At 36.1% G+C, this 24,345-nt stretch overlaps 1 protein-coding gene across 3 annotated transcripts in view; it reads left to right on the forward strand.

Annotated features, from left to right (window-relative positions):
• Positions 1-24,345, forward strand: part of TRDN (triadin) — a 111,426-nt gene that overhangs the window by 73,191 nt on the left and 13,890 nt on the right. For 2 of the 3 annotated variants that reach the window (XM_032683806.1, XM_032683807.1), the window contains 3 exons: positions 30-89; positions 1,431-1,625; positions 6,185-6,244. In XM_032683806.1, coding sequence (XP_032539697.1) covers positions 30-89; positions 1,431-1,625; positions 6,185-6,244 — 315 coding nt within the window. Of the gene's footprint in view, positions 1-26; positions 90-1,430; positions 1,726-6,184; positions 6,245-24,345 lie in introns of those variants that run through there. The other variant, XM_032683808.1, reaches the window with a different exon arrangement.

Below are 24,345 nucleotides of genomic sequence, written 5' to 3' on the forward strand. Positions count from 1 at the left end.
TAACATACAATTTTTCTCATTTCTAGTAGCTCAAAAAGACAAACCTGAAAGACATGAAAAAGCTGAAAAGAAACCTCCTCCTCCAAAAGGTATTTATTTATCTATATTTTTTAAACCGAATTTACATTAAAATGCATAAACTTTATTTTATTCAAGCAGAGATTTTCAATACGCATGAAAAATCAGCTACATGAAACTAAAATGAAATTAATATATAATTAGATTTAAAATGTCTCTAGAACATCCAGGGATTAATTCTATGCTTGATCCCCTTTCAAATCTGTTAAAATTTCAAAGATGAGAATTAAAAATACGGACCACCATTTCCCCAAAAAGCAACTAGGCCTATCTGTACGTGATATTTTCACTATAACTAGTTAAGGAAATTAATTCTTCACTAGCCAGCAATACCTGTTTGTGCTGTGCCTTTGTTTGGGGGGAGAAATGCTCTTACCCAAATACCTACATTCTGATCTATAATATTTAGATCTATTCTGTTAACATATTGATAAAATCAGTCTAGTCAGCCCAGTGGCTTAATAGAAATAGAAGTCTAGAGCCTTACAGAAAACATAGGTTTGGTCACACACAAGTTTTGCCTCAAAGATGAAGAGCTATGAAGAAAATAGAAATATGAACATCAAACTAAAGGATTAGTTTAAAACATATTCAGTGGCATTTTATAATACTACTGGATTTTTCACTGGAGTGAACTAGAAACACACATATTGTCAACATCCACATTTCAGATGAGAAAAACGTTGCTGACACACAAAAGCAGAGGGAATACTCTAGGTCTCACCAAGCCCTGTGTAACTTCAGCTACTGATATTTAGAATTAGGTAATTCTCTTTGGAAATCTCCTTGGTCTCCTGCAGTGCACCTTGTGAATTGGTCCCAGACTAGTCTTTTGACCTGGGGGACTGGTGTAGAGGCAGATTCAAGAACTCAAGATTTCTTGGACAAAGACAGAGAATCAGTGCATGAAAGTGACCCTTAAAAATAGCCACACACTAACTACTTTTCCAGCTTACAACAGAGTTTAACTCTGAGCTCTGAATTTTAAATTTACTCAGATTTTGCCTGGAAGTACCTTCTGTATTTGTTTGCTTAATGACCAAGATTTGTCTCCCTAGTTTATACCCTAATAACTATCATACCATCATTAGAAACACTTGATATTATTTACCATAGCCTACTTCATTTAGTATCAGTCAAGTACTTGGTAAAGGACTGAAGTTAAAACCTGTTTGCATCTCATATTTCTGTTTAAATCCGGTTTGAGGGGATTATAGTTTTCATCAGATCTGATCAAGGTGTTAATAATGAAGAAATGCTGATTAGTAATAGCACAGTATAAAATAAATGACACTGAGTATTATTTTGGGGGGAAAGAATGACACTGAAAGCTTTTTCTTTATTACCTGCAGAGGAGAAGAAAGTAAAGAGCACTAAAGTGGAAGCAAAACTTAAAAAGGAAGTGAAGGATGGAAAAGGAGAAACAAAGGCGGCCGAGAAGGTCAAGCAGGCAGAGACTAAACCAACAGAAACTGGGCTAATAAAGGCCAAAACGAAAGTTAAGGAAGAGAAAGCTCTTCAGACTGTAACTAAATCGGACAAGAAAGGTAAACAAAATGAGGAGGAAACAGATGAAGATCTTAAAAAGGTAGTAGGGAAGAAGGAGAGAGAACAGAGTTAAAGCTGTCAAGGACCAAAGTCTGCCCATGAAAAACAAAAGTGCAGTACGAATAAATTCCAAATGAATCTCACACTGCTAGGAGGACACTACTGAAAATAAAATAAGTTTCATACACATAACAAGAAGATTCTAACAGTTTGTCATGGCTAAAGATTCATTTTAATTTAAATCCTTCTTTACCAAGGACCAATTTCTCTTCAGATAGTCTGAGACTTCATGGATTTGCTCAGTAGCATTTTATATAATGGATTGTTAGCAGAGTTATTTTGGAAAATACAAACCGTCCAATGACCTATTGGGAATTTTGTTTTGTTTCTACATCTGCACATGTCCTTTGTAATGATAAAGGAAGTAGCAACATAGAAAAGGGAATATAATAATTTATCTAATATCATATTGTATGAGGCACTGTCAGGTTGTCAGAAAACGTATAACATAGTGTCATACCTGCCTGATGTAATTTAATGTGAAAGCTTTTAAACTTCTAAAAAAGAAAGAAATGCTATTACTTTAGTAAAAGGAAGAAATTAAGTGATAAAACAAGGAATCAACATGCATCAACACTATACAGTTAACAAAGGCGTTAACTATAGTCTGGGTTCTTCTACTCCCAGGTTGCACCGACTGATTCTCTGATTTTCCTGTAGCCCTTTCATGGCATTAGATACAATTTTGTATAAATGCAGGCAGCACGACCTGGTTTTCTGTATAAACTGCCACACTGCAGCCATGGGATTTTTTTACATTGATAGGGGCAGCTCAGTGTTGCATGACACATCTATCTGATCGTTTCAGCTGATCACCACAGATAAAGCTGTGCCTGAGCATCAGTGAAGCCACCCCTTACTGGATATCTGAATCTGCCTGGGCAGATTCTCTCAGAATTTCATAACCATCAGCTCTGGACCCCTTGGGAGTTGCCTAAATTATATGTTTTTTGGAAAACTGAGAGACGTAGCCCACTTTCTGACATGCACAAGGTACCGAACTAGCATTTTTTCACAGTATTCTAGATAATTTTGTCTTTTGTTTGAAATATTCAGACCTCTGAGGCATGAAATCACAGCAGCATTTATCACACTGATTGCTATGATCAAAGAGAAAATTCAGCAAATTCTTCAGTTCCCGTGGGAGGTGCAAATCTCTTTCAATTTTTGTTTGCTGTGGCAGAGTTTCAGTGCACATGGGATCCAGTCCATACTGTTCAGGATAAAGCTCTCAAAAAGAAATGGTGTACACATGAGGCACTTTACTCCCAGCAAAATATTTTAAGTAAGTAGGGATCGAAGATTACAGAGATCAATAGAGAGTAGTGGTGGTTTTTTGTTTGTTGGTTTGGTTTTTGTGGGCTTTGCGCCACACACCTTCACCATTTTTAGCTGATAAATATTAGCAAAATGATCCATCTTGACATCAGACATTAACAGATCCCTTTGTAAGTCTGCTTTGGAATGTGACCCCAGTGACTGCACAGAATTCCATTAGGTAAAAGTGAGAATGAGCAGCTGGAGTGGTGGAAGGAAGGAGCCTCTTCAACTGCCCTTATCACTGGAGATAGGGCTACACACATCCAGTGAAGGCTGCCTTTTCTACTGTCATCCTTCCCTTTTCCACCATAAGCCACTGCTGCCCATCTAAATACTCTCAGAAAATTCATTTCTATGTTTCAGTCCCACTGTGATCCAAGGTAAACATAATTTTAAATTCGATGCAGTTTTACCAAGATTTCATGACCTTGCAATCTTTACTTTTATTTGGTCAAAGGGGTAGTTCTGCTGGCTTATCTGAAACAAAATAAAAAATATAGCACTAATCACAGAAAGTTGTTATGATTTCCCTGCTGTTGCATCATTCCTTACTCAAACTGAAATTAAAAAAATATAGGTTATCTCTCTGAGTAAATCACATGAAGTTCAAGAACAGAAATATCTTTGAGTATTTTTATCATTAAGAATCTAGTCCCAAACTTTGACATGATTTATTAGCACTTAAATGGATATTTGGGCCACCATTACAGAGTTATAAGGTGAAAATTATAGTGTGAAAGTCTCCTTTTTAATAAGGGTGTTTAAATTAAAAGGGATTTTTAGCCATGAAGAGACATATGAAAAATCATATTAATTTAAAATTTCTTAGATTTCAATTTTTGCTGATTGATAGCATTCTCATGAACTTAAATGGGATGTTATAGAGCACCTTGCTAATTCATATACAGTAGAAATTATATTTTTGTTATTCAGAGTTTTACATTATGCCTTCAATTTGTTTTATAAATCCCAGTTTTTAGGGGTTGAGTTGCTAAAGAAATCCTATGTGGAGAAAATGAATATAAAATCTTTGTTCTCAGGTACAATCAAGATAAAGGCTTTTTTTTTTAAGTTTATTCAAATTACATTTACGAAAACAAAACAAAATAAACAAACAAACAAAAGAGAAACTAAAAAGCCCCCCAAAAGAAAAACAAACTAAAAATAAACAATGAAACCCCTCACACACATAACGAATAACACAGTCTGGTTTATTCCTGGACTATATTACTATGTTGAAAGAATGGAATATTTTAATATCAATGAAACTGTGTGATTCTAGGCCCTCAGGCTATGTTTATATCATAACTTATATGGAAGCAACACAGGCTTGCACTCTCTCCTGTGATTGTCCATATAGCTTATTGTCCCCTGACATAGTTTTGTACCATGCCATCCAGCAGACTTTTGTACAGACATTTTGCCCCAAAATGGTCCAGGGGATTTTCTCAACAGGCAGCATGGATAAAGGCAGCTTGTTTTGGCAAAAGAGAGGTAAGGAAAACAGCTTTTTGAAAAAGAACTGTGCCCTTTCATTAGCTTTGTGGGTTGACGAGTTGGCATTGCTACATTTTATTTACTAGTACTCATTGAGGTCTGAGTTCCAAGTGTACAACTGCTGACTTCAGTGGCTTTAGGTGGGTTTAAGAACACAGATCTGTATATACTTGTTTTCTCACACATATGCTGCTACTTTTTTTTTTTTAATTATCATGTAGACCTAGTTCAGACGTTACAGCTTTAAGGATGCAATCCAAAGTTGAAACCAGGCAAAAAATGATAAATTTGAATTCCTAAATATGAAAATAAAAATCATGAATAGTCATTAGAACAAAAACAATGTTTACAGCAAACAGCTCTGTGTACATTCTGAAAATTTTGCCCAAGGCTCTACATTATTAACTAGTATTACCCTTGTCATGTCACTAACACACACATCCAAGGACTTCTATGACAGTCAACACAGCAGCAACTACATAAATGCCTCAGCATCAAATGATACTGATGCTTCAGTGAACTATGTATGAAAGCAAATATTATAATGAGTGTCACATACTTGGGAATGGCATTTTGCATTTAGATATAACTCCAATGCCATTTTTAAAACTTAAATTATTTCAAAGTCTGCATAATTTTATTTTGAAATTGGCAAAGCAAAAGTAAGTGACTTTGTACACAAGTAGAACAGAGATACAACAGGCAGCGGAGACAGGAAGAGCTGTAACTTCTATAGCATAGGAACTGTGCTAGAAGAGTGTAGAACAGATGAATGGATATGCTTCACTCACGGACAGTTGGCAACTAACTTAGCTAACCACAGCTGGCATTTAGTCATCAACATTAATTTTCAAAGCTACTGGCCCTTATAGTCCACTGGGTACTCAGTTACAACTGATAACTTTTCTTCAATATTCTTAACGTTAGAAATTTTTATTAAAGTCACCAACTTGCCTATGTATAGGAGAAATCAGTAGACTATCAACATTTTTAGAATCTGAGTTTCATTTTGATTCCAAAGCCTAATTTCTGAATAGTTTAGTTTTAATATATATAATATATATACAGATTTAATATATACATATATATGTTTGTAAAGATTAGTGTTTAGAAGATAATTCTGTAGTGAAACAGTAAAATTCTGTGAAAAGTCTCATTGCTATTGGAGTGTAAGTACACGGAGTTCTCTTTACATTCCCATTCACTAAGCATATGCATTCATTATACTGTTAAAACTATATTAACAAAATACCACAATACAAAACTTTTTTAAAATTTTCTATCACCTGTCTCTGAAATTAATCTTTAAGCATAAAGAAAAGTCTTTGAGCCCTGTGTCCAGACAGCAGTTTACACACTAATTGTGCATGGGGTTAGGATATATGCCAAAACCAAAGTTGTACACTGCTACCCCAGAAGAAGAGCTGTTAGCTCTGGTGTACTGGAAGTTCTGCAGTTCTTGGTAGGGGTTTTGAATTAGACCTGGACAACAATTGTTGCTTTTGGAACATTTGAATTAATTGAAGGTCAGGAAAAAACCACAAACATATGTGTAAGACTACTTATAAAAAGACTACTGAAACGTCTTTGCACTACCAAGCTTTATCTTCACTGTTAAATACAAATGACATGTTAAATTTACTTTCTTCATTACTCTTTTTTTTCCTTTTTGCTCTGTTAGATCAATATGCGTTCTGTCGCTATGTGATTGACATGTTTGCGCAAGGGGATTTTTATCCAGGTATTTTCCTATATCGTTGGACTCTGTTCTAATATTCTTCTGTTTCCCTGAGAGTACTTGCTCCTTTATGTATTAAAAGTGCTTTTTGTGTTATTTGGAGGTCTCTTAAGAGCAGCAAAGAGTGTGCAAATAGTTTTAATAAAGCATAAGAGCTAATGGCTGTTTTCTTAAAGCTTTTAATTTTCTGCCTACAATGCATGAATTAAAATCAAGATTATGTTAAAAATAGAGTCAAAGGAAGGCTGTAGAAATTGCTAAAATTTTCCATGCTTTTTTTGGATTAGATGCAAAAGGAAGAAGCTTATTGTTAATAGCTTATTATTTGTTGGGGATTTCCCCCCACAAATAACAAGGCTTAAGCCCAAAATGTTTCAAAAATGAAAGTAATTTTTGTTCTTAGTACATAAAATACCTTAGCTGATCTATTACTTCTGTGCTTTACATTCTCTCTTCCCACATCTCCATGCTAATCTATTCTAACACAGACAATTCCTCACCAAAAAAGAAGATGGAGCTACTGATGATGACTGAGCATCATCTCACATCATTAAGTCACTCTATCCTGACCTTAGTTAATAGGTGTTCTTCCTGCTGAAATCTAGTGCAAGAGGTCTTACTATAGAGAGAACATAATCCTGGGAATGAAAAGCAATGATATTCATGAGAAGAGTCGAGGAGAGAATATTTAAGGATATACTAAGCCTTACAAATTTTGTTTAGTTAGTTATTTGCTCAACAAGCCCTCCACTAATATACTTCTGAATTGGATGGGTTTTCTTATCTCTGTCTTGTGACTTACATCCTTTCTTGACATGCCCAGGTTCAGAAAGATCTGGGAAATCCTAAGGATGTCGCTGAGACACAAAGACTCTCACAAAGAGGAGAAGGACACAGATTTTTGTGGAGGGAAAATGAAAATCTTGGGATTCTGTAGGGAAAGGGTTTGTGAAGCCTGTTCTCAAAGAGTGACATGGAAAGGTAGGGGGTTCCATTAAGAGCGAACAAAATATTGTATCCCCTCTATGACTTTTAAAGACAGTTGGTTATAAATGGAGGAACTGTTTTAGGCTCATAGGGGGAGTAAGATTAACAAAACTTTCAAGTATGCTTTAATTTACAAACTGCCTGTACCAGTGTGAATGACCTAGTCTCTGCCTTTACACAGCTGTACCATCAACAAATCACATGACAAATACTTGCATGGAGATCTTCAAGATCTTTCTTACAGCTCTTCTGACGTTTACAAGCAGCCGTGACACGTGTCAAAGCCCCTTTTTTCCAGATGGCTCCCTGTCCTGTTTGACACTCTCTGAAGGCAGAGTAGACATGCTGTGGGAAGGGAAGGTTTAGGTTCTTTTCAGTTTTATCCGTTCCAACTACAAGGAAACTGGGAAAACCATGAAGGGGAGCAGCAAGGTAGAGAGGGAATTCTGTAGTGACTTCAATTTAAGAAGATAAAAAACCTCTTGCTTTCCAATGTTTGTCTTGTGTCACACCAGAGTGCTATGACTAAGTTGTGCTAAGAAACCACAGGTTAAACAGCTGAAAGACATTCAATGGCCATTGGGTGGTCAGATGGCCTTACAGGTGAATGAACAACTAGGGTGACAGCTCTAGCATCTTAATATAATCTTAAGCATCTTAAATAATCTACTTTGTAGATTTGCAGGTGAAATGGAAAAGGGCAGCCCCTTAACATCTCCTAAACATCTCCTAAAGTTCACCTGTGGCTTCACCTGTAAAGCAACTGCTATCTGACCTCTTAAATCAGTTCTTGACACCCGAAGTTGAATACTGTGAGCGGTTGTTGTGATGAAGCCAGATGCGTTTTTGTGGGAGGTAAAAAAACCCCAAAAAACATTGCCTTCAAATGTTTATTAATTGCCAACAAGCTTTAGTTGACCCACTAGCTGTGAAAAGCAATACTGAAGCATCCACACTGTGTTTCTGAGAAGCAAGGTAAAGGTCAGGTATGTTCAGCCTCGATTTATAGAAATCATCAAGGCGAGTGCCACCAAACATTGCTCAGTTAGTGTTTGTTGTTGTCTTTCGCAGGCAACCTGCTCATTTCACCCTGTCTTTTTGTGAACTGAAGTATTACTATAATTCATTTTATTGAATGTGGGGAAAACACCCTTTAATAAACCTAATATCCAACTAGCTTCAAAATCTGGTATATTTTATCCTTTTATCAGTCTATATATTTTATGATAAACAACTTTGTCCAAACAAAGAGATCTGAGTGTAAATCAGCTGAGGAATTTAATTACAGTGTTTGACACTGTAATACCTTTAAAACAGGAATTATTTATATCAATCTCAATAGTGCCATTTGTGAAGGAGAAAAAAACCACAATTTTCATCATCGAAAATTCCTTCACACAAGTATATTGGCTTTCTGTAGGATTGTTTGCATCAAACATGTATTTCTGTCTTCTTGAGTTTATAAGACCAGTCACCCACTTATTAGATTCCTTAAACAAAATACATGAATGTGTAATCTCAATGATAGCAATTCAGTATTTATTCTTTTATAGTATTTTTGCAATATTGCTATTATAAAATTTATATTAATTACTTCCTATGTTAGATTATTTTAGTTTTATATTAATTTTAAGAAGGAATTTGTAGAAAAGTAGATCACTTAGGATGGCATTTTATAATCCTCAAATAATTAAAATTAAAAGTAAAACTCAGATCCTTACATTTCATTAATTAAACACACTTTTCAAAACGTACAACTTAATACATTGTTACATGAACAACCTGTTGGAGGTCAGTTAATGCTCTTCTGTTAATTTTAACAAATGAAGCTGAAATGTTCTTCACTTACGCAAAGTTTTGTCATGATATTGAAGTCTTAGCTATAAGAAATGAATGAAATATATGCAGGGAATTCATAGGAAGCCAAATAAGGAAAAATTCTTGCTAAGCTGCTTCATGCAGCGTTAGCTGGTTTTCTTGTTTCTCTAGCTAGCATTCATCTCTAATACTGACCAGTTGCATGCAGATCCTCCTAAAAATCACAATAATTGTATCAATATTGACTAACTTCTAAGACTACTATTTTACTTTTTACAAAAGAGAAGTATCTGAGGTTCTCAGCCCTTTACAATAGATAACAGCAGAGTTTTAGCCATAAAGTAATTTTTTTTCTAAACCAGAAATCTGTCTCATGAATATTATGACTGCAACAGTGACCAGTAGGAGTCTACTGAGGTCCTACTGAGGTCCTCCTCAGTAGGAGTCTACTGAGGCTACATTTACAGGTAGCCCACTTGAGGTTTACTGTATACATTATAAAAAATTGCTTTCTGAATTTATCTGTTGAGAAACGGAGCTTGAGAATTTCTTTTACTTTCTGTCTAACATGCTTGTGATAAGTGATAGTTTCTCAGAGGGACTGCTGAACCACCTTTCCTCAAAAGCATAAATTTTTTGATCTTATTTGTCACTGGACTATGTTTCTCAGCCAAATATGGGGAGAACTGTCGCAGAATTAACAAATCTCTCTGTCCAAATTTCTTTGTACTCCTGCCTGCCTGTAAATGAAAAATTAATATACACTTCTTCCAGGGTTCATTTCCCAAATTTTACTTATAAAACTTAAAAACCAAAGGTGGAAAGTTTGTTTATTAAGAACTTTGGTACCTCTATTCTTCTACTGGCACTTCTGACGTCCAAAGTGGCCTTTCTGATACAGAAGGCAACTGACTTATACAGTTTCGTGTAATTGATAATTTGTTTGATATTCCTGTATTTTGTTCTGAGTAGAATTTCTAATGTTTTTATTCATAGTTTTATTTTTTATTGGTAGGAGAAAAGGTTCTATTTTAGTAGAAAATTTAAAATTTAATTTTATAACTATTTTTGGCCTTAGAGAGTTTGAAATTCTCACCCACGTGGATGGATTTCAGGGACACTAATTGGTCACTCTTTTAGCATGGAGCACATGATTCTCTAAGTTAACTGAGTCTACTCTATTTTATTCCTCCTGACCCATACACCTGTTTTCCCACTCATCCCCTGCTTTCCCTGCAATGTTTGCCAGCTTGCTTTATGTTAGCACATCCTGAGCTACTCTGGCAGATCAAGGAGCTGTTCTGATGAAATGCCTTTTTTGGTTTGCAGCTACATAAAGTGGATTCTTGTGTGTTTCTCTTTTTGCATGCCACCTTAGCATGGGGCTGTGCATGCTGCATACTGCTGAATTAAGAGTGATAAATATCTCTTGGGTATTTCTTCATAACATGGCACCTTCTCTTTCCACAGGCACACTCTCTACTCATGGTCTGATTTTGTTTTCATTTTAATCACTTAGAAGTTATTTTGTGTGCATAGTTTTATGGTGTTCTAGTTTCAGTTAAACCACTTGCATTTCACAGTACTCTGGACTCACTGCTGGATGATCTTCAAGTTGCTTAATTGGCAACAAAGACAGTGGGAGAACAGATGTTATATTATTCACAGTTTAGGCCTTCTAAAATCTTTGCATGGAAGTACCCAATTACTCTATGGAGCTTATACCACTACATACCTCTTTCTGATAACAGCTAGACTACAAAGGAATGTGGTCATATCTTTTCCTTTCATCAATTTACCCTGATATGTTTATTGTGTATTTCCATGTCAGGGAAAGTGATGTAGACGATATTGCTAATCTTATACTGTTGAACAAATATTTGCCTTGGAGAAAATCATCAGGATTTCTGGCATGCGTACATCACAAGAGTGTATCATATAGGGTAAAAGAGTCATCCCACCTTCTCATTAAAAAAATTATTGAAGTCTCACCTTTTGCAAATATGCTTGTGAAAAAACAAAAAGGAAGAAAACCTGACAAACATGGAGCGTCAAGAAATTCAGGCAAATTGTGATGAATGACCATGGGGAATCTTAGAGATTATTTCGTCCCAGAAAAAAGTGGTAGACTGAATATCACTCACATCTACAATCTTCTTCCAAGGCGTGCCTCTTCTCCGTTACCAAGAAGTATTCAGTCAAAAGAGAGGTATTATTGTTATTACAAAATGTGGTAAGAGAATTTCAAGGCTGTCAGTATGATACTTGCCATATAATATAAAACAAATTGAGATACTGGTATATTAATAGTGAAAGATCATGAAGTATACTGCAAAAAACCCCTAGAGCAATAAGTACCTAATTTTGAAAGAAAAAATGCCTGTGTTTGCTGTGGGTGGGCTGTAGCACTGGAGTTAAATACTTGCCCTGTGCTGTTTAGATAGTAAAACACTTTAGGCTCTTGAACTATTTTTAAGTGTCACTCCTATTCAATTAAAGACCAGAATGTGCTTGTGGATGTCTCAATGACAAGGTGTAACTTTTCACCTCATTACATCACATTTACATGGAAACAACTTTGATACCAGTGTACTTTCTCTGGGTGTATATTTGATGCAGTGCAAATAGAAAAGAAAGAAAAATCAATTGTAATAAATAAGAAAGTAGTATGTTATCAGTTTCTTGTTTGGAGAAATTCAGCAGGAAATTTATGGGCTGAGTTATAGGCTTTAACATTTGAGAAAAAATGCCAAAGAATAGGATTTTTTTTCTATGGTGACATGCTTTCTGATGCTAACTACTCAATAGCCCTCTCCCCCTTGGTAGAAAACAAACAAGCCAGATATTTGTTTTAGTGAAATACTAAAGAAAGAGTAAGGGAGCCATGATACTTTTCCAGTTTTATTTTCTAAATATTTACTTTTTTACTGCCTTCTGAGGGCAGTACTGTACCCCAAAATTTAAAGAGATTCATCTGGATTCATCTTCAGAGTTGACAATTAATTGTCCAACAGTTTATCAAAAAGCAGCTCATATGATGAAACACTTATTGACACATTTTTTTTCTGCTGATGACATAAATGGAGATGATTGAGTGACAGAGGAGTTTACTCCTGTAGTAATCTGGGAGAGTTTTGAATACTGTTCAATCAGTGTGAAAGGAAAGAATTAATGAAGAGTGATTTTAAATACATGTATGAGAAACAGAAAATTAAGTTTTAATTGTTGAAAAATGTATAACTATTTTATTAATGTTCAATTATTGCAATAACTTTATCTGCCATTTGGAGTCTAAATATTGCTTCTTTAAATTTCTATTCAGCTATGAGAAACAATGAGAAGATATCCAGTGATCTTCATTTGAACAAGGTTCTTCTCTTTGACCCCACTCTCACTGTCTCTTTGGTCAAACTCTGGAATGACATTGATCTCTCAATTGGAATGTTATCAGAATATAATCCTGATACCATCCCACAGAAGCAAAATAGCTATCCATTATTATCTGCTTATGTCATCCCACTGTGAACCAGAGCCAGATGCTGGCACACAAAGCTGCATCTGTCAACACTCTTATGGCACTTTATTGAAACTTTGCCAAAAAAATTTCAAATGACTGACTCTCTCAGAAGCAGCTACAAAAGGAATGTGTGGTATTTTGCTTCTGTAGAGAGGAATGGATCTCTTTCTTTGATAGTTCACTGTAAGGCACTCTGAGGAGGCAAAACTATGGTATACCAGAGAAAGTCTAAACCTTTGCTGGTGTGACTCTAAATCTTTGATTTTAATGGAAATAAACCAATTTAATCTGTGAAGGCAGAGAGACTAGAGTAACTGTTTTTCTCACACTTGCTTTTTATTTTGTTACTACTATTTAATATTATAACAATTTCATATAGTACAGTAAACAAGTTTAAAAATCAAGAATCATTTCAATGGAGGATCATCAAAAGACTCAACTATAGTTTTGAAAAGTAAGCTATTTGGAAAATAAGAGCAAAAGTTAAATGCCAAAAAAACCCCTAAACTGCTAATAGTAAACAAACTGAGTCTCATATTTAAAAGGTCATAATAAGTTTAAGAAGTGACCTTGTAGAATATGTATTACATTTAGTGAACAGTTATACATTAGTGGCCAGTTATAGTTATTACAACAAATAGTGATGATATGTCAAGTAGGTTAAAAAATGGAAGCATTCTACAGGCAACCCAAAGCAGTCTCAAAGTAACAGGTATTGGTTCTTGTGGGGGAATTTAACTTCCTAGACATCTGCTGGAGAAATAACACAGCAAAGCACAAACAGTCCAGGAAGTTCCTGGGAAGCAATGATGACAGCCTTCTGTCACAGGTAGTGGAGGATCTCACAAGGCATGGTGGTGCTGCTCAACCTCATACTAACAAACAGAGAGGGTCTTGTTAGAGATGTGAAGGTAGGGGGCTGTCTTGGCTGTAGTGACCAAGAGATTATGGAGTTCAGCATCAGGCAAGGATGAAGCAGGGCAACGAGCAAGACTGTAACCATGGATTTCAGGTAAACTAACTTTAGACTTTTTAGGGTTCTTCTTGAAAGAACCCCAGGGGAACAGGTCCTTCAGTGAAGAGGGGTTGTTGTGGCTGTTGGCACTTCTTGATCTTTAACTTGCAGTAGTTATCACAGGGGTCCAAGAGAGATGGTTGATATTCAAGGATCACTTCCTCCATGCTCAAGAATGATGCATCCTGATGAGAAGAAATCAAGCAAAGGGGGCCAGAGATTTGCATGGATGAACAAGGACATCCCATCATTTCTCAAGAATAAGCAGGAAGTACTCAGGAGACAGAAACAGGGTGAAGCTACTTGGAATGAATATATAGAAGTTGTCAGAGTAAGTAGAAATGAGCCAAGGCCTACCTGGAATGAAATCTGGCCAATGATGTCAAGGACAACAAGAACAGCTTCTTCAAATACATTAATAACAAAAGGAAAACTAAAAATAATGTGGGCCCATTACTAAATGGAGAGGGGACTCTGGTAGCAGAGGATGCAGAGAAAGTAGAGTTACTGAACGCCTCCTTTGCATCGGACTTCACTGACAAGACCAGCCCCCAGTAGTCTATGACCAGGAGACCTGGGTAAAGGAATGTTGTAAGGAAGACTGATCAAGGAGGATTGGGTTAGACAACACCACCTAGGCAAACTTGACATCCACAAATCCATGGGCCCTGAGGGGATGGATCCATGAGTGCTGATCCATGAGGCTCCCTGCAATCATCTTGTAAAGGCTGTGGTGATCAGGAGAGTGTCTGAAGACTGGAAGAAAGTAAATGTCACCCCAGTCTTTGAAAAGGGCAAGAAGGAGGACCAAGGGAACTACAGGCCATTCAGCCCAACCTCAGTCCCTGGAAAGGTGATAGCGCTCCTCATTTGCAGGCCATCTCTATCCACATGAATGACAAGAAGGTAATTGGGAGTAGTCAGCATATATTCACTAAAGGTAAATCATACTTGACCAACTCGACTGCCTTCTACAATGAAACAGCTACCTGGGGGGATGAGAGAAGAGCACTGGTTATTGTCTACCTCGACTTCAGCAAGGCTTTTGACAATGTCTCTCACAACATCCTCATAGGCAAACTCAGAAACTGTGAACTGGATGAGTGGGCAGTGAGGTGGATTGAGAACCGGCTGAATGGCAGATCCTAGAGGGTCATAATCAGTGGCACCAGGTCTAGTTGGAGGCCTGTCACTAGTGCTGTCCCCCCAGAGTCAGTACTGGGTCCAATATTGTTTAACTTGTTCATCAGTTACTTGGATGAAGGGACAGAGGCCTCCTCAGGAAGTTTGCTGATGACACAAGGCTGATAGGAGTGTCTGATACCCCAGAGTGCTGTGCAGCCCTTCAGAAGGACCTCAAAAGGCTGGAGAGATGGGCAGAGAAGAATTTCTGAAATTCAGCAAGGGAAAATGCAGGGTCCTGCATCTATGAAATAATAACTCCATGCACCAGTACATGCTGGGGACTGACCTACTGGAAAGTAGCTCTGTGGAGAAGGACCTGGAGATCCTTGTGGACAACAAACTGTCCATGAGACAGCAGCGTGTCCTTGTGGCCATGAAGGCCAACGGGATCGTGGGGTGCATTAGGAAGAGCATCACCAGTAAGTCAAGAGAGGTGATACTTACCCTCTACTCAGCCCTGATGAGGCATCTGGAGTGCTGTGTCCAGTTCTGGGCTCTTCAGTACAAGAGAGACATGGAACTCTAGGAGCAGGTCCAGCAGAGGGCAACAAAGATGATTAAGGGACTGGAGTATCTTTCTTACAAGGAAAAGCTGAGGGAGCTGGGCCTGTTCAGCCTCAGGAAGAGATGGCTGAGAGGGGACCTCATTAATGTATAAAAGCATCTGAACGGATGGAGTCAAGAAGATGGATCGAGGCTCTTCGTGGTGGTGCCAAACAATAGGACAACTGCAATGAGCAGTAACTGATGCATAGGAATAAGGGGAAGAACTTTACTGTGCGAGTGACCGAGCACTGGAACGGGTTGCCCAGAGAGGTTGTGAAGTTTCCCTCACTGGAGACATTCAAGAACCATCTGGATGAAATCCTGTGCCGTGTTCATCCTATGCTGTAGGATGAACCTCCTTGAGCAGGGAAGGTGGATCAGATGACCCACTGTGGACCCTTCCAATCTTATCCATTCTGTTATTCTGTGATTCTAGAGCTACACAACCATTCTTCAGTATTCAATATCATTGTCAGAAGTGAATTTAATATGAAAAATACTTGCAGAAAATTATTTAAGCCAAAAGTAGTTTTATACGTATTTGTGAGGCATAGTTGGCAAGGTAACATCTCAGAAACCTAGAAAAACATAAGTTTCAAATGTCAACCTATAAGAACATATGTTTCTTCCTTAGAGCTTGGATGGCTTCAAGTATGAGGAAAAACACAATTCGCAAAAGAAAGATCCTCCTTCTCAAGCCTAGATTTTTTAGCTTTTAAAAACCTGTATATGCAAAAGAACCCAGACAATGATTATGTATGTTTCAGATTTTGCTGACAGTATTTCTATTTGGAACACCCATAAGGATTAATTATTTAAAGGGATGGAATATAACTGTTGATAGATCTGAGATTGCATTATAAGCAATGTTGGTAGAAAAGACAACCATTGAAGTTAGCTACATATAACTCTGCCAAACCTCAGCTGAGTTCAGAATTTGCTATGACAGATTATTCTTCCAGTAAAGATGCTTATTTTGGACAAAATACTTCAGCCATTTCCAACACAGAGAAAGATAATTTGTGTTGGTCATTTAAAATTTGTCTCTTTTAATCCTTCCCTGTCAAATATTCGAAGTGCTCCTAAACTAGCTAAAAAGGAAGTTCATTAAAAGGTTCAACTTTCTTGTTGCGCAGGTTGGAACAGATACTCAGCAAAATTGATAGCATATTTAAAAAGACCTTAGGATTTTCCACATAGGTCTGATTACAAGTACCTCTAGGTTCCATTATTTTCTAATTTTGGAGACCAAAATTGACCTGTAGAAATATTTTAGTGTTGTAACATTGAGCACTACAGAATCTATATTTTAAATACTTATCAACCTAATAGTCCCTGAAGACCCTAACCAATTGCTTAATCTTCTTACACAATGAATGAGAAACCATGAAGTCCATCATAGAGTTACTTAGGCCAAACCAGCCAGCCAACTACATCTTAAATGTCAACCATTTCAGTAAAACAGGAATCTTTCATGGGTTAGAAGCAAACACTTGTCTTTGATGAGACATGATAACCCACAATCTTCTCCTTCAGTTAGTTGTATAAGGCCAGGTTATATAACTCTAAAATATATTTATTTCAAAAATTATAAATGAGCTAATGAATCCATTACCTTTAGAATATACTTCTGAAAATTCTTGGGGAAGTTAACCACCATAACAAGTAGTCTCTCTCAACTTTAATTAAAAGGAAAATAGCTGAGATGCATACAATGTGTCTTTAAACACCTCCTGATGCTAAATACGCTGAAACATCATGAAGGAGGAAAAATGCATCCAGTTTTCACCTGAAATATTCATTAACAAGGAAGAACCTATAGCTCCACTGTGGGACTAAGAGAAGTTACTCTTCTTATCCAAATATAGATTCTTTGCTGGAAAATGATGAGACTCAGTTTTAACACTGACTGATGGTACCAGGTCACCATATCACGTAGATAAGGAGACCATATAAAGGATCTACAAATGCTTTGACAAGATACATTCCATCATAAAGCATTTCCATCTTAGCAATAATTCCTCACCTCTTCTGCTCTGAGAATATGCAATTCAGTAGACAGAAGAGTGTTCAGACATGGCCTAAGCAACACATGCTCTCCCTCCCTTGTTGATATCCTCCTCCTTCTGCATCTTATCTGCAGCCACTGTGACAGTAAGCTGTGGCAGATCCATTCTTTTCACCATTCTCTCTTCAGGTGAATCTTTCTTTTGATGTCCACTTTCTTTCTGCATGTATCTGCTTCCTCAAAAACACATGTAATGTATGACATATACCTAGACTGAGACAAGAGCAATTTATTTTTACTTCATCAGGAAATGCTATTCTTCCCTCTGGTACTTCACTTTCCTTCCTATTGTTTCGCTTTGTCCTTCAGTACACTCAGTATTATCTGACAAAGTAAAGAACATATAGAGTTCAAAAAGTGTTCAATGCCTACACACATTAAATCTAAACAACACTTTTATAATTTTTTGTTTGTTTTTTGGGTATTTTTTTCTGTTAAGCTTAACAACAAAATCCTTTTTCTATGTGAGATTCATGCATATAATTGCTGGGGGGTTGGGGAGCACTGCTTTACCAGACAGCATTTAGAGTGTGAAAAATCATGCATGGCTCTTGATTTTAGTCCTGTAATATTTTGGTGGCACATAGTGTCATCTTTATGTAGAGCTGCTAAATAAGATGCTTGCAATTCATTGGACCTCGCTTAGATACCCAAAAGTTAATTGCCAAACTTTAACCTTTAGCTGTCTTTATAGCCAATAGTATGAAATGGAGGCCTCCAGAAGACAATTTCATCCTAAAAAAGATGCCTTAAGATAAAAAAGATGAATCACCCTTTGAAGGTAGCAATTTCTCTCCATTGACTATAAATGGATCCCTTGGGTGATTTAACTGTCTGAAAGTTAACTTTTAGAATGTCTAGTAGTGAAAGAGCCTACATATATTCAAGAAGCATGCTGAAAATGTGCAAACAAGGATTTTGCTCAAATGAAGACTTGAAATTATGAGTTTTCTATAAGATTTCAAAGGATACTATCAGGAGCAGCTGTTAATCAAGAAAACAGTGGTGACACTTAAAAATATGAATAGCAATTGCTATAGCATTTTGGATGTGAGAAAAAGGGAGAAGAACTATAGAGGGAAATACTTTCTTGAATAAATATGGAAGGTATTCCCTGTCCAAATGAATCAAACAAAGAAACTAAATGATTTTAACATCAGAACAAAAGCTTGGTCTTTACAGATTTCGCTTTCATAGAATTTAAGATTGGGAATTTTTAGTTGCTCTATGCATAAACCATTAATTTTTTTTTTTTAATTTCTGTTACATCCATTTATAGGTGTAATGGAAAGGCATGGTAAGTTCAGTAATTTTCTCAAAAATCATAGAGGAGGCCTTGAACACAAGGATTAGAACCAATGACAGTGAATCACAGGACTCTTTGTTCTAAAAATAATATCTATATATACAAAATATATCTTTAAAAAACAGAGGGTCTTTCCTGTGAAAATGAAAGGGAATGAAGAATCAGAAGTCACTAAAGCAAGATTGGTTTAAAGTAATCATTATCTCAAGTATTGCAGTTTTTTGTTCCAGTATTTCTCATAATTTCAGCCATAGCACTTATAGAAGAAAGAGAATGCTCACTGAGTTTCTTAATTACAAGAGCCTAGCCTTCAGAGGAATAAGATACGAACCTAATACTTAGTTCTCATTGATTTCAGTGGGAGTGAGGAACAGGAGTTAGGAGCCAACACCTCTGTACCTTTGGGCCCAACTCCTGATAATTGATCTAATAAAACCTCTCTATTCTTTTCCCTCTGACTTTAAATTGAAATTATTATTGAAATCATAACTGCTGAAAAATGGTTATGGATTCACTGTCTTAGGTGATTGTCGTTAACTTCTTGTTTCTCTCATTTTGGCAAAAAGATAAAGATATGAAAAACTTTGTGACTTGTGGTCAGAGATATTTGGGTTCAGTTTGACTTCCAGTGGTTTCTATATTAAATATATTCACTATCTACAAATATCTATAATTATGAGAAATTATTATAGTGATTTTATCTATCCTAGGTTGTCTTTGTTTTGCAAAACCTGGCATATTCACTCTTTCTCGAAGACAACACAAAGTTTTAGCATTCTTGCAGTAGTTACCTTCGGCTTTTCTGACTTTAGCACTTAATGTTTCTTAGATGTAGTTGGAATAAGGACAGTTGAAATGATGCTATGTACAGATAAACCAAATACAAATAACTTATAAATTACCTACCAGTGATCCCATGGCATAGTCAGTGTTTATTATTTTTCATCATAACAGCTTATCAGTCCCCTCCATTCTGCTGCAAGTATTTAGTTACAGTGTTTTCTTTTCTCTGTTTTAATTATTTTCCCTTGGATACTTCATATTGTGAAAAAAATGCATCTATACCAACTCCTGATATTCACGTTAATTAAGCTAGAGGTCACTGTATATGATACCAATTTATTAAAGGTTATTTGGGGAGAGAAAGGCTGAATATGGCTTTCCATTTTATAATCTGCTTTTACAGTCCTTTCACACTCAAGTATGCAGCAATAACTATAATAGCCCATCATTTCCACACAATAACCCATCATTTTCACTGTCCTACTACTTAGTTCTTTGGGATCCCTCTTTCAATATTTCTAAACATAAATGTAGAATTATTTTTATCTGCTAAATGCCCATGATAAATAATGGCAGGAAGTGGATGCAATTGAATTTTCAGGTTTTTCAATTCAATTTTATTTTGATGTCAGAAAAGGCTTTGTGAGTTCTTACTTAATGGTAAAATTGCTAATACTTAACTTTTAACTCCTAAAAGACTTCAGTCTTTTGAACACAAAAACTAGAACAGCTTTCACAAGGTATGGATTGAATTAAAGAGGGATTTTGTTGTAAAAATCTCAGTAAAATAGTTCTCAACAGATATATTGTTTTAACTGGATTTAACTGTGCAGATCTGCCATGCAGCTAAAATATATTGCATACATTTCTGGACCCATAGTACTGGCTGTAGGTTAAAAGAGAAAAAAACCAAAACACCTATAACTTTACCCATGCCTCTCTTGCCTGCCTCATCTGTACACTTGCTCACACTTGCATTGTGTGAGATATAAACCCACAGGAAAAGAAAAAGATATATCAAACAGGTTCCCAGCTGTGACTTTAATTGGATTTGGTGGCTGAGTGAAAACGCAGCAACTAACTGATGTTCACATAACCTCCAGGAATCTGCAACAATGAATCTCACACCTGTTCAATCACCAAATCAAGTATTTTCTGCTCAGAAACATCACTAAACCACAGCAGGAATTTGGAAATAGATGGTTTTAAGGTCCCCTCCAACCCCTTTCTATAATTCATTCAAAATAAATACCTATATGTATTTGTGTATATATGTGTGTGCATATGTACACATATGCCCATGCATGCAGATATACATACTATATATTATGTAGGTATAACTGCATGTAAATATATAAAAGAATGTGTCATCAAAAACAAAGGATGAACTCGAATCTCTTTGTATTAAGAATAGAAGACCATCAAGTTGCTGCTACTTTTTGTTTGGTGCCTTGAGAAGCAAAATTTAATCCCTCCACATACTCCATTGAAAACAGCATTTACATTTACATTATCAATCTGCATCCATACTTCCTACACCTTCACTTTTAATCTACTGGGCCTTAACTTAACTTAATAGATCAATGGCCTCCCAACGCTGTAAGGTTATTTATAAATGCCTCATTTTGTTGTCTGCGTGTTGAGGGAACATCTCTCAATAATATGCTTTACTGATAAGTTAGGATCTATGAAGAGTTCCAACATTGCCTGTGATATTTTTAATGGACTTAAATGCATAGATATAGTGGAATATAGATGGACAGATAGATTTGGCATTATCCACGTAATTTTCCCTTTTCTTCTTTTCTTTTACATCATAAAGGTAACTGGTTGATAGTCAGTGTGCACCATAATATGACAATTTAAAGGATTTCATTGGTACTGGTAATCACTGCACCACTGTAACAGAGTCTTTTCTTAGGTAACATCAACCTTATCCAAAATCAGAGTTTCACTTTATGTTGAGCAATTATCCATTTAATAAGACCCAGATCCCAAGTGCAACTGAAAAACTGAAATGTATGTTGGCTTCCAAGATATTCTTTCTTAAAAGCCTTATTTTATTATCCATTAATTCCATCTGCCACTGCCAAAAATTCAGTTCCAAATAGGTCATTAAGACACTGTTTAAACTATTTTTTCCATTTGATATAATTTTGTTATCACTTTTAAGACTTGTGGGCTACACCTAGATTAGTAAATCAAACTCAATTCAACTGTTCCCTGAATGCAATTTCTTCTGTCATAGAGAGATCTACATCCAGTACACTTCCTCAAGGTCAAAATGGGTTGGTTGTCTCCTGGCTGTCTATTGGGAGTGGTCCCTGGCCCTTGTTAACTCCTAAATTGAGCCAATTAATTGTTTGAGACATTGCTGCTTAGCACAAGTCAAAGTTGTCAGGGACTATTCAAAAAAATGTTGCAGGATATGTATGTCTGAAGTCCAGAGCCCAGTAATGTTCTCAGGCACCATTTAATTACTAGTGTACATGAAACCATTATGTCACAATATGTTCCTTAGGAAAGAATACCTGTACAGGTGTCAGTATTTCAACTCATTCTTTCCTGAAAATGAGTATTTGCATTGTTCAGTACAGTTGCACAATCTCACCTCTTGATCCACAGCTGTTCTTTCTCAATGAAAAACAGTTTGCTCATAGTTTTTCATGCACATGTACTAAGCAGAGAAACCCTTCCTCAGCACAATGGCAGTCTAATGTCTGGAGAGTAACGACTTCTAGCAAGAGAGAGACTCACATTTAACTTCTAGCATCTTACATGTCAAAACTGGAAGCCTGGAAAAAATGTTTGGCCTTCATGAAGTTTTCAGTCCTCTAAAAGCATATTTGGCAGTCTTACCTCATTCTGTTGATCCATATCTTGTTCCAAGATTCATGAAACATTTGATTTGAATTTACTTTTTGTAACAAACGACTCTGCAAAGAGCACATTTATTTTATTTCAATTATTTTTACTATCATTAGAGAATGACATCACATCTGAGCAGAATGAGATTTATCTGAAGACATTTTGCTGCCGCAGAGAGACACGGTAACAAAGTGTTGGTGCTGTTGGACTGTAGGATTTCTGCTGTTCAAATAACTGCTATATAGGTATGAGGAAGTGAACAGTAATAGGAGTGGTATTTCCACATGTTACATTCTGGGGTGGTATTATTTCTCTCTATATCGAATTGGAATATTCATCTGTCTACAACATGTTTAGTTGTTTGATAATAATAATTTTAGAAGTATTTTATTTTATCTCATGATCTTTTGAATTAGAAAGATAGTTTGACACTTAATTTATTAAGGTTGCTGCTGACAAATAGAACTCAAAAGATCAGGGAAGAAAGAAAACTCATATGATTTGCTGTTGTCATAAAAATTCAATTTATCCACAATATCTGGACATGACATTTTTGATACATGTAGAAAGGCACTTCCTAGATTGAGAAAATTAAGGTAATTAAATTTTGTCTTGTATTCCTTACCATGCAATAAAATATCTAAAATATTAATAAACCAGGTCAGAATTAATTTATTCAAGACATCTCAAGTGATTTAATAAACACCAATGACAGAAGTTCCGCAGAGCCTGAGGTCTGTAGCTTATTTTCAGTTAAGTATTCATGTTACCATCCAGTGTTTTGAAACTTCTACTCATCCTTACAGCATATTTCTTGCCTTTCAGGCAGTGGAAGAAGCTACTTGTGTGTTAATGTGACACTTTTTCTTCTGATGAGAACATTCCCATGAGATTAAAACCAAAATATTTCACTATTTCAGTTGTCATCTGATGTAATTTGTTGTTAGAGAACTGTTTACAGTATCATATATGACAGAGAGATCTGTAGCAAAAATGCATGGAAAGATTATGCATGGAAATGTTGTGGAACTGTATGGACAGATTAGGCATAGAAATGTGTGCCCATTTTTGTGTTTGCAATTACATCTTTTTGAGTAATCAAGCCCCAATAAAAGTTTAAAAAAATTTTAAAGAAAGCAAGTTAAATGAACCTTTTCATCTTATCTCATAGTAGAAAAGTAAAGTCTACATTTGAAATGAGAAGCAAATAACTATGCAGTGCTCTGCTGCATTTCTAAAGCACTCAGATAAACGTATGTCCAATAATAATAACAGTAATCTGGATAATGACTTCTCATGATTCATGGACTAATCTGGTTGTCCACTGGGAGCATTAAAAGCATCCTGCCTTCCTCTCATTTACATCATGGATATGTGTCCAACTGGCCACTGCTGGAGTCAAGATAGCAGACACCATTAATCCTAATGGTCTGATCTGCTGAAGCCAATTCTTCAGTTCTATTTGTGAGCCATCTGTACTGCAGAAAACCACTTGTGCTTTATAACTTAAAGAGGAGAGAAAAAAGGAAAGAAAAGAAATTTGGCTTAGGTTATCCCCTTTAACATATTTCATCAAAAGAATGAATAAAATATTTATTCAGCTACTGTCCTTTGCAATCCCATCAAAGTGAATATAGAGACATTTAATAAGACATGGAGACATTAAAGAAGCCTTTTATCAGAGTGGATAGGAACCTGCTCAGAACAAACATTTTGGCCTAAGGGAAAGTTTCTGATGTGTGAAGCTTAAGATTTTCGTGCTTAAAACACTCTGATATTGGATCATGTGGTCAATTTGCATGAAATAAATTATTTTCTTAGAACTTGTAAAACTATAAAATAAAACTTGACAAGTCATTAGCAATAAGTGGTACCATACTGGCAGTATATTCACACTGGTGCAATCATTAGAAAACTGCTGCTACAGTAAAGAACAAGAAGATAATGGAGCCAGCCTACAGTTTGACCTAGAGGTGTTAGATCATTGCCTCACACTGTAGATACTACACAG

The sequence above is a fragment of the Chiroxiphia lanceolata genome, chromosome 3, assembly GCF_009829145.1.
Source record: "Chiroxiphia lanceolata isolate bChiLan1 chromosome 3, bChiLan1.pri, whole genome shotgun sequence".
NCBI classification, from domain to species: domain Eukaryota; kingdom Metazoa; phylum Chordata; class Aves; order Passeriformes; family Pipridae; genus Chiroxiphia; species Chiroxiphia lanceolata.